Genomic DNA, 10,981 nt, shown 5'->3' on the forward strand with positions numbered 1-10,981 from the left:
GGGTAGGCAGACTGCTGACCTCCAGCAGTCTGGGGGTGCTGGCTACCGCCCAAGCCCTGGTCGCTCACCCTTTTTCCTTGCTCCAGGCATGGAGCTAGAAAAGTCCTGAGGCACAGTCCCCACGACAGCTGTCCCAGGGCCATTTTAGGGCATATACACGTTTTGTTCATTCAAAACAAAATATCAGGGAAGCAAATGTGCAATCTGCATCAATATTTCTATGCGATCTGCCTGCCATTTCCATATCCCTTGATTGACCACATGCTCCCTTTTGTTATAATTTAACAAATTAGGAAGTAACTTTTTCTACCCCCAAGGAAATCACCTGTGGGTCGTCTCATTTCTACAATATCCCCCTGAGGTCTCCTTGGCCCCAGCAGCTGCCCACCGTATTCTGAGACCACCCACAGACAGTTCCCAGGAATGAATCAAAAATCAAGCAACCCTGCCATGGGTCCCCTGGTCACAGCGCTGTCATGACACCTCCTTTGTGGTCTCAAGCTCTCCTCTTTCACTCTGCTGCTCAAAGGGCCACACTCCAAACTACAGGCCTTGAACGAGTTTCACTGGGACTGCCTGGATCCCAGGGAAATGTAGAATGAGCATGAAGGAAGGGGAAGGTGGAAGGCTCTCACCTCCATCAGAAGAATGTCCTTTGAGCTCTGAGCCTGCACCTTTGGGTGCTGGACCTTCACGGCCACCGTCCGCCCATCATGCAGCACCGCCTTGTGGACCTGGGCCAGGGAGGCAGCTCCCAGAGGGGTGTCATCAAAGCTCATGAACAAATCATGAATCTGTCAAGAGTGGAGAGAGGACAGAGCAATTAAGGTGACTCAATTCAGTGAGAGGGGCCAGGAGGATGGGCCAGGGCCAGCACTGCCCAGTGCCCCCAAGACAGATTTTCTCCTCTATCAGTTGCTTTGCCTGGGCCCTTTAGTGCCATGGAAATTCACACCAGCCACCAGTGCAGGGAGTGAGACAGAAAACACATGTGGAGGGTCGGTCTCATACCTGTGCAGGGGTACCCTGAGCACCTCCATTTAAAGCCAAAAAAGTGCCATCTCGAGTGTTCAGAACCGTGCGTCATCCACCTATTTAATTACTCACCGTCGTGTCTCCGAGGCTCTCACATATGGATATGATCAAAAGTTAACAGAACCTGGGCCCAGGGCAGCCCAAGCCCGGGGATCAGATGTAAGATGTTCCAACCCCGCCAATCTGAAAAGCTCAAGGAAGCCCAGGCTAGAGGCTCCAAACCCAACAGCTACCACTTGTTGCTGCCTGAGCCTCAACATGGGTCTCCAAGTCCACTCTTGACCCAGCCACCTGGCAGACATCTCTGCATACCAGAGCCCTGCTTTTGGTCTTCAGGTGTGATGCCCCCCCCCCACCAAGTACCTTGGGCAGATCCCTGCCCCTTCTGTGCCTCACTTTCTCTATGAAATGGAACATATACCCCTTACTCTTCCATCTTCTCTTCCATTCTTCCTTCCCTCCTTCCCTCTTAGAAAGGCCATTCCAGTTCTCCTGAAGGAAAGGTCTGTCTGACTTGAGTGGTCAGATAGATGGTCCAGATATGAATATTCTACCAGATGGGAAGGAGGGCCCCAAAAGCCTTTTGCAAAATTGTCCAGGTCTGAAATTCTCATCCCCTCCATTTCTTGAATTCCCTGTATAGCCTCACAATTCTGGAAAGGCCAGACGTTCACACACACACACACACACACACACGCACGCACGCACGCAAATGTGCATATGTATGCCACATGCCTCCGCTCCTTCTCACACCACCCAGGCTCTCATGCTGAGGTCCACTCAGTCCGTGCCCCTGCTGCCTCTCTTTGTCCCCCTTCGGCAGCAGCCACTCCATCCTACCCCTCAGCCCCTCTCCTCTCCTTGGACTTCAGAGGTCACACGACCCACGGTCACCACCCCATCCCTTTGTTTGCTAGGCTGCACCATCACTTTGCTAATCTCATCTCATAAATCACTCCCTCCAGTCCTGTCATCATTTTGGTAGCTTTCACTAACTCCATGCCATTTATCAACATCCTGCGGGGGCCAAAGGTCCAGGCAACACGGGAGGGGCCTATCCTTTTCTGTCACAGGAGATGGGTACAGATTGGCTTCCCGTCCCCCTTCTTCCTTATTGGGTATTTATTTGCACCCCTCCTATTGCCCCCTTCCCCAACTTGCCTTTTTCCCTCCCTCGTGAGTTCTGGGCTCCCTAAGGGCCAGATTCTTCCCACATCATCCCCCTGAATCACCCTGGGTCTCTCCACACAAGAATGCTTTATCCTGGACCTGGGCTTAGACTAAGAACGAGAGGGCCATCGGCCCTATAGCGCGTTAGAACATCAGCTCCAAATAGGCAGCAATTTTTTTCTGTTTTGTTTGCTGCTGACTTCCCTACAGTTAGAACAGGACTGGAACTAGTCAGTGCTAAACAAATATTGTTGAAGGACTGAATCCACTATTCTTTCTATTGGAGAGGGATTGTATCAACTCTTTCCTCCTTCTGAAATGGCTGGACCATCTTACTCCCACACTGCTACTATTCCAAAGGCCTCACACATAAAAGCACGTGTCACGAGTGGGATTTACCTAGGTGGACTCCACCTGTTACTCCAGAGTGGGGTGAGACCCTGGCCTGATCATTCAGAACCCCGGGTACCTCAGGCCACACTGATTACATCAGAGATTGACCCAACTGGTCCAATCAGACTCAACTGTTTTACGTTTGCTTGAACTGTAGAAGCGCTTTTCTTTCTTTCTGCTCAACTTGAAGCTGAAAATTAAACTTGAAGCCTGGAGCTACCAGGGGTCACACAGTAGCAACGAAGAGGAAAGCAGAGCCGTGAGAGAGAGTGAATCCTGGTCACAACGGCTGAGCCCCTGGGTCTAGCCGTGCCTGGATGCCCACCCTATAATATGTTTTTTTGCTGAAGGTAGTTTGAGTTGTTTTCTGTCACACACAACTGAAGGGGCTCTGACTGACACAGTGTGTTCTCAGGCCCCAGCAGGGATAGATGAAAGAAACCTGGGCATGGTGCCCGGTACCCCCAAGAGGCCAGTACATGAGAGTTCCATTTCCTCCCCACCCCCTTGCTGGGACTGGGATCCAGGAACCGAAGGGAGATGGAACTTCAGCAACATTCCTGTCCGTAACATAATGAGATCAACACCGCTTCCTTGGAAAGCCTCTGGTAATTCCTGAAGGAGCACCAAGGAGAATGTTTTCTAGAGAAAAGCTGTGAACTCAGACCCTCACCTCCGGCAGCTAGGATGGGCAAGGGGACCTGGGGGTCATCTGACGCCACTCCCACCCCAAGCCTCCGCCTGGCTCCCTGGGAACACTTGCTTGTTCTCTGAGAAGGACAACCAGTCTTCAAATCAGAGTCATTGCAGAGACGCTGCAGAGTCACGGCAACTGAAGAGTGACGTGGCATCACTAGGGCTGTGTGGCAGGAACAGCTGCCAGGAGCGCTGCAGGGGGTGGGGGGACGGGGCGAGGAACGCGCCAAGGCAAGCATGTCCCAGTCTTCAGGGTAAGAGGGGGACTGTTCCCCCATATCCCCAGGGAATGCGGAGGGGGGCCTCCCACAGTTCCCTGCTCCCACCAGGGGTCGGGGGGGGGGGCCCCAAGAAACCACCAAAGCCCAGGGGCCCATTCAGCACCTTGCATGAGGCCCAGCTGTGATGACTTGCCCAAATCCTCAATTTGACCAGTGGAAGCAAAGAGGCATGGCAAGTGAGGATGCACTACCCACTCGGCCCAGGGAACCTGTTGGGCAGATACCCCGCCCACCCCACCCCATCCATGCACTCCCACCACCTCTGGGGTGCCCCTGCAGCCATCCTCTTCCCCTTTATCTGTAAGCACGTCAGACACCCACACCCTCCTGTGCTTACACACACTCACACACAACACACACACACACACACGATTATTGATTGCTAGTGAATGTTCCTAGCCGGCTTATAAAAAACCGTAATTAAAGATTGGGGCTACAGGCTGTAATTAAATATGAATAAAGTATCTGTAAATGGAACCTTGATTCAAAGTGTACGCTGGAAGTACTTTATGCTGATAGAGAGTAAGGAAAAATAGACCCTGTCCCAAAAGCAGAATTTTACCCCTCATGCAGCTGAAACAAACGTCACCCCCCTCCAATCAGGCCTCATCCCCCAGACCTTTAGCAGAAAACCATTAGCAGAAACAACCTGCAGCATTTGCAGCGATTCAAGCAGGGCCCTCAGCTGCCTCCAGTCACTTGCAGAAACCTCTCTCCCCTTCTAAGGCTTTCTTTCCCCTGTTCTTTTTTTTCTCCCTCTGGGTCTGGCGACAAAATCAATTAACTAAAACAACTACATTTTAAAATGACGTTATGTGCTTTTTAATTACTGTCAGCCCATGATTCAAATATATCAATGTCCCTGTCTGGAAAAGGAAAAATAATCAGGGAAAAAGTTTCTCTAGCTTTGTATGGTCTGGGGTGTGTGTTTGTGTTTGTGTGTGTGTGTGTGTGTGTGTGCGTGCGCAAGTGTGCGTGCATGTGTGTGTAAGGGGTGGGGAGATTATGAACGTCAGAAGGGCAAGAAGAAATCTGTCACCTCCTAGGGGCTTAGCTCACCAGGGGCTCAGATTAAGACTTCAGCACGTCTATATGACATGACGGATGTTAACTAAATTTATTGCAGTAATCATTTCACAATATATGTAAGTCAACCCATCACGCTGTACACCTTAAACTAATACAGTGACGGATGTCAATTATATCTCAGTAAAACAGGAAGAAAAAAAATGTCAGCAGACAGCCTTCAGCTGGGGTCCAAGAATCAAGAGACCACGTGACATGATGCCCTAGTACTGGGCAAAGTGAGAGACCCTCCAGAAAATCAACAAGGAGGATTCCCATAAAGCCAGGTTACCGGGCAATGTTTCCAAAATGCCACATTAAGCAGCCAAGCACTGGCCAGGTCCTCATTCAGCCCAAAATAAGGAGGCAGGAAGTCAGGATCTTCTAGAGAAGCCTCAACATGACCCCTGGGGGGAGTTTCACTTGGGTCTCTTAGCCAGCCCCACCAGAGCCTGCAGCCCAGGCAGCCCCAGCCTCATGGGGACTGGCCCACCAGTCACAAGATGGGGGATGTCCCAGATTTTCCAAGATGATCCAGTTTCAAATACTCTATCCTGGTGTCCCCATACTCATTCACATCAGACATATTCTGGATTCAGAAACTACATCGCCAAAAGATAATGCTAACAAATCCAGCAAACCCTGAACTGGCCAGCTCCGGATGTAGACAGAAGCAAATCCAGGCCTTGATGCCAAGGCCAGGCGGTTCCCACTTAGGAGCCAGGAAGACTGCCCAGGGCACCTGAGCAGGTTACCATGGCATCAGCAGCAAACAACATCTGGCTCTCAAGGTCTTGAGATGGCCCACCCCACACCTGGCTGGGTGCCAGCAGCCATCCACTGCTGCCTGATGGGGGGAAGGACAAGTCCCCGTGCTAATGAAGTGGCTGGAGTGAACCATACCCACCCCAGCCTGAGGCAGACAATAGAGCTCTAGCTGGCTAGGACTCTTGCCAAAACACTGATGTCTGATGACTGCCTTGGGCAGAAAATCCATCCCCCCTCTCAGCACCAGGAACCCCTACATCTCACAGTCACCCTATCAGCTGATACCCCATTTTGCTGCAATTCCTGCCCCTCAAGTAGGGGCTGGATTTAATGACCCACTCCTAACAAACAGCACATGGAGGAAGTGACACTGTCCAATTCCCAAGACTGTCACCAAGATGTCCTCCTTGCTTTCTCTCTTGGAATGCTTGCTCAGGAGGAAGCAAACTGCCATGTCACGAGGACACTCAAGCAACCTGTGGAGAGGTCCACGTGGTAAGGAACTGAGGCCTCCTGCCAACAGTGGGCCGTCTTGAAAGCAGCTCCTCCCTCCCCACTCAGGCCTTCAGATGACTCTACCCCAGCTAACATCTTGACTAGAACCTCATGAAAAGACTGAGCCAGGGCTTCCCTGGTGGCGCAGTGGTTGAGAGTCCGCCTGCCGATGCAGGGGACACGAGTTCGTGCCCCGGTCCAGGAAGATCCCACCAGCCGCCGAGCGGCTGGGCCCGTGAGCCATGGCCGCTGAGCCTGCGCGTCCGGAGCCTGTGCTCCACAGCGGGAGAGGCCACGACAGTGAGAGGCCCGCGTACAGCAAAAAAAAAAAGACTGAGCCAAAGCTATCCAGTAAGCCACTCCCAAATTCCTGACCCGCAGAAACTGTAAGATATCAAATGTCTGTTGTTTTAAGGCACTAAGTTTTGGGGTAATTTGTTATGCAGCAATAGCTAATTAATGTACCCCAAGCACACCCTGCCAGACATCACTAATCAATCACAGCCTTCATTCCTGCTGGGCCCAGATGATGCCTCAAAATCCCTCTCAACCCAGTGTTCCACGCAGCCACTACCAACTGACAGAAGTTAACATATGAAATGAAACCAATTTGCCATTTCTTAGCCTAAGCCAATGAATATTTACTGCAGGCCCATCAAATGACAGACACCATGCTAGGAACATGGGCCAACAAAACAGGCAGTCCCTAGCCATGAGGAGACCTTGGTGCAGCCGAATGTCCTACTAGAAAAAGGCAACAGCCTCTGAAAAACACACCTGCATTTTAGCAGTACCTGCTGGAGAGAGTGCCCCCTGCCCAGTACTGCTTAACCCAACCCTGAAAGGACCTTCAGGCAAGGTAAGAAGAGGGGACCCCCAATATCGCCATGTAGACCCTGGTGGGTCAGGGGAGGGGACAAGGCATCCAGGTGTCTCTCCGTCTCCCCACTCAATAGCTGCCCTGCCTCGAGGTGGGCGCAGCCCCATCTCCAGCTTCCCACTCAGAACAATTTATTATAATAAAAATCGTAATGACAATAATAGCTCAAGGACACCTAGAACCTGTTTTCCACGGAATCTGTGTTATTTCTGGCGTTCTAAAAGATCAAAGTGTTGGTTCTGCAGAGCCATTAGCTATTGCTACTGCCAAGCTAGGCCAACAGCAGAACCTGAGGCCCTTCTCAACAAGGGTCCTCCCCAGAAATTACAAAAGAGCATTCCTTTCTAAGTTCTTGCAAGGAGGCTGGCACGATGCTAAACTCTTACCAATTTGCTGAAGAGCCTCCAGGTACAGGATAATCATCTACCTGGCTCTGCCAAGGGCATCACAGGTCAGACCAAGCTTCTTTTCTCCTGCAGGATGGTAAAAAGTAGCTGACAGAAGGAGAAGCAAGAAGCCAGGAGCAGCCCACCCTAGGATGGCCATGGGCATGCTCCCTGGGATTGCCCACCTGCTGGCCAGGACAGCCGGATCTGAGAGGCAGCAAGGCATAGTGATTCCAATGCAAACTCTGGGTCAAACTGCCCCGACTCAAATTCTGGCTCCAAGGTGCATCAGCTTCGGCAGTGACATAATCCCTCTGTACCTCAGCTTCCTCATCTGTAAAATGGGAATTTGGGTACCTACCTCATAGAGTTGCATGAAACAACATACATAAAGGGTCTAGAATAGAGCCTACAGAAGACCCCCCAATAATTGTAGCAGGAGTAGTGGGTGCCCCGTCTGATGCCTCCATGAAGAGGACACAGTGGTCTAATGAAAAGAGCACACTGGACAAGGAGGCTCTCAGGTCTGCTCTGTCAGTGAGTAAGAGCCACCATCCTCTTTCAGCCAAAGACTCCTAACTGGTCTGCCCACGCCTGTTCCATTCTGTGCCAAGCCATCTTCCCCATACAGCTAATGTGAGTTTTCCAAACATAAGCTGATCACGTCACTTCCTGCTTCAACTACTCTTCACCAGCTTCCCGGGGCCAAAATCCTTAGCGCGGCCCCCAGGGTCTGACCCTGCCTGCGCGTCCTGCCCCTCCTCCTCCCTCTGCCCTCCCCAAGCTCCATCTTCCCTGAAGAGATGGCCTCTTTTGACCACCAGCATACTCCCTCACCGCCCAGGGCCTTTGCACGTGCCATCCCCTCTGCCTAGAAGGAATGAATAGGAATTCTTCATCGAGGGAATTCCTACCCATGCTTCAAATCACAGCTCAACTGTCACCTCCTCAGGGAAGCCTCCCTGTGTACATTCTCAGAGTTCACTGCCTCCCTCAAGAGCAATTACACAACTGCCCTTTTGCCTCTATTTATATTTGCTTCATCTCCCTCTTTCCTTCTAGACGATAGACTTCTGTTTTGCTCAGCACTGCAGCCAAGGCACCTGGCACACAACTGGTGCCCAGTATGTATTTCCTAGTGAATGAATGGATATGAGGTTTGATTTCCCCATCCTCTTCCTGGTGAGGGGACTCCAGGCCTTCCAGCTGATCCAGGATAGCTAAAACACCTCCCGGAAGTGGCTACGGTTCCCTCAAGGTGGCTGGGCACTTCGAGAGCTGTGGGTAGAGGGATTCTATGGAAATGCTGTGATAATGATTAATAAAAAGCAGATAAACACCCAGTGTGGCCAGCCAGCCCGGAAAGCCATCCATTAGATCTGTCATTCATTAGAGGTGGGGGAGGGCACAGTCCAATCAGATCTTCTCAGTTTAAGCAAACCTTCTGTAAATTGTAGGCTGCAGGCACTGACATTTGATAAATTATTGTTCATAACCCACCACTGGCCGTCATAAATCTAATCTTTCAACATTTCCCATCTTAATAACTTGTCCAGCTGCACAGGGTGACAGGTCTATGTCTCTGCCTGTGACAGAGATCTCTGGGGTAAAGAGACCAGAGATCCTAGGCAGTACTGTATGAAGTTGAGGACTCCCACAGCCAGGGCCCCACCAGGGCAGGCATCCCCTGGGTGATCAGAGTACAGAGGTGATGAGCTGTCCGTGGAGCTGCAGAGCGCCCGTGGAGTCAAGTGCTCACACCCCATCCCAGGGTCCAGAGATGGGTGGTGCCAGGAGCTCAGACCCAAGAATCGGGCAGGTTGAGCTCTACATGCTCCACTGCATGCCTGCCCATGTGAGGACTCACCACTTCTTCCTTGAACTTGAGCTTGGTTAGAATAAGGGATGTCAGGATATCTTTGCTCTGCAGGCACTGAATGCTCAACCATGGGTAATTCCTTGTATTTGCATAATATCTTGCTCTTATGTAATTCTCAACCCTCTCTTAAGGTTAAGGTAGAGGAGATACAATCACCCCCATTGTACAGAGTAGAATATATTCCCTAAAGGTCATTCGTTTATTCATCCAACAAATGCTTATTGAGTGACTACTATGTGCAGGGCCCTGTGCTGGTCAGTGGGGACTCAATGGGGAGTGAGTCCAAATTGGGTACGGCCACCAGCCTCTGGAGTTACTACAGGAACGTGAAGTCCAATAGGGAGATAGGAATTAATCACGAGATCACAAAGAAGGATAAATGGCCAGCTCTGATAAGTGCATGAAGAGAGAGGTAGCTGGTACCATAAGAGCCTGTGTTCAGAGGATTAAACCCAGGCTGGGAGAACTTCTTGGAGGAGGAGACAAAGAACTGAGCTCTGAAGGATGAGGAGCCAGTTCACTAGTTAAGTAGCTGAAGCAAGGAAAAAGGAGCCTTCCAGGCAGAGGGGACAGCCTGTGTGAACCATGAATAAGGGGAATAAGTTATGGAGACAGCAGAGAGCCAGAGAGAAGATAACCACCAACTCCCAACCTGGAATCCAGGCCCACTTGGGCTCCCCGGGTCTCCCCCTGGTTGAGGAGGGTCCTCATCCACAGCTCATGCCCACGGCGGAAAAAGCCTGGCCATAGTGACTCTCATTCATACTTCTAAAACCAGACGGGCTCACCCTCACAAGACCCCAAAGGCCTTCTCCCAACAACCTTCAGATGTTCCTACACCCAAAAATATAGGAAGGGAAAAACTAAAGCCTAAGCATTCTTTGCTTATAGCGGCACCATTTGCTGTCAGGACAGACTTCCTTAGTCTTTGGGAGGTGGCAAAATGACACATAGCAAATGAACCCAAGCTATGTTCCTATGCCTCAGAGCCCCAAACAAGGGGGTTCGCGTACCAAAGCCCTTGCAGTCTTTCTTGAACACCTGAGCATGTTCCATCCAAAAAGAAGTTTCCCAGATTTACTTTGCATGTGACAGAAGCAGTGCCCAGGAATTTTAGAGGGAGGTAAACCCAGACTTGCTGGATCTACGGGGAAGATAAAGCTCACATTTCGGGGAAACCACGCACACTCCTGGCTAACCCTATCTGCCAACATATAGCCAAGTGGCCTTGGGCAAACTGCTTAGCTGCACTAACGTTCTGCAAATGGGAGTGATAATAATGCTCATTGGTAGGGGAGTTCTAAAGGTTAAAGGATATTATGCATCTAGAGCAGGGGGCCAGGAAACTATAGCCCATGGGCCAATCCAGGCCACCGCCTGCTTTTCTATAGCCCACAAGCAAAGAATACTTTTTTACACTTTTAAGAGAGAAAAATCAAAATAATAATATTTTGTGACATGTGAAAATTACGTGAAATTCAATTTCCATGACCATGAATAAAGTTTTATTGGGACACAGCATGCCCATTCATTACTTATTGTCTATGGCCACTCTCATCCTGCAACGGCAGAATTAAGTAGTTGCAACAGAGAGTGTGTAGCCTGCAAAACCTAAAATATTTACCATCTGGCCCTGTGGTAGGCAGAAAAATGGCCCCCTAAAGATGTCCATATCCCAATCCCCAAAGGTGTGATGAAGGTAAGACTCTTGAGATGAGGAGAGTATCGTGAATTCCCATGTAGGCCCAATGGAACCACAAGAGTCCTTATAAAAGGGACGCAGGAGGGTCAGCGTCAGAGCAGAGATATGACAACAGAAACAGACGTGAAAGGACAAGAGAGAGAGAAAAATTTTAAGAAGCTATGCTGATGGCTTTGGAGATGGAGGAAGGGGCCACAAGCAAAGGAATGCCGCCAGCCTCTAGAAGCTGGC

The 10,981-nt window shown here is 50.5% G+C and overlaps 1 protein-coding gene across 1 annotated transcript in view; it reads right to left on the reverse strand.

Annotated features, from left to right (window-relative positions):
• The window catches only part of ADCK1 (aarF domain containing kinase 1), a 109,585-nt gene that overhangs the window by 37,701 nt on the left and 60,903 nt on the right, over window positions 1–10,981 (reverse strand). The window contains exon 5 of the mRNA XM_007448146.1: window positions 636–794. Coding sequence (XP_007448208.1) covers window positions 636–794 — 159 coding nt within the window. The remainder of the gene's footprint in view (window positions 1–635; window positions 795–10,981) is intronic.

The sequence above is a fragment of the Lipotes vexillifer genome, unplaced genomic scaffold (genome assembly GCF_000442215.2).
Source record: "Lipotes vexillifer unplaced genomic scaffold, Lipotes_vexillifer_v1.1 scaffold542, whole genome shotgun sequence".
NCBI classification, from domain to species: Eukaryota; Metazoa; Chordata; class Mammalia; order Artiodactyla; family Lipotidae; genus Lipotes; species Lipotes vexillifer.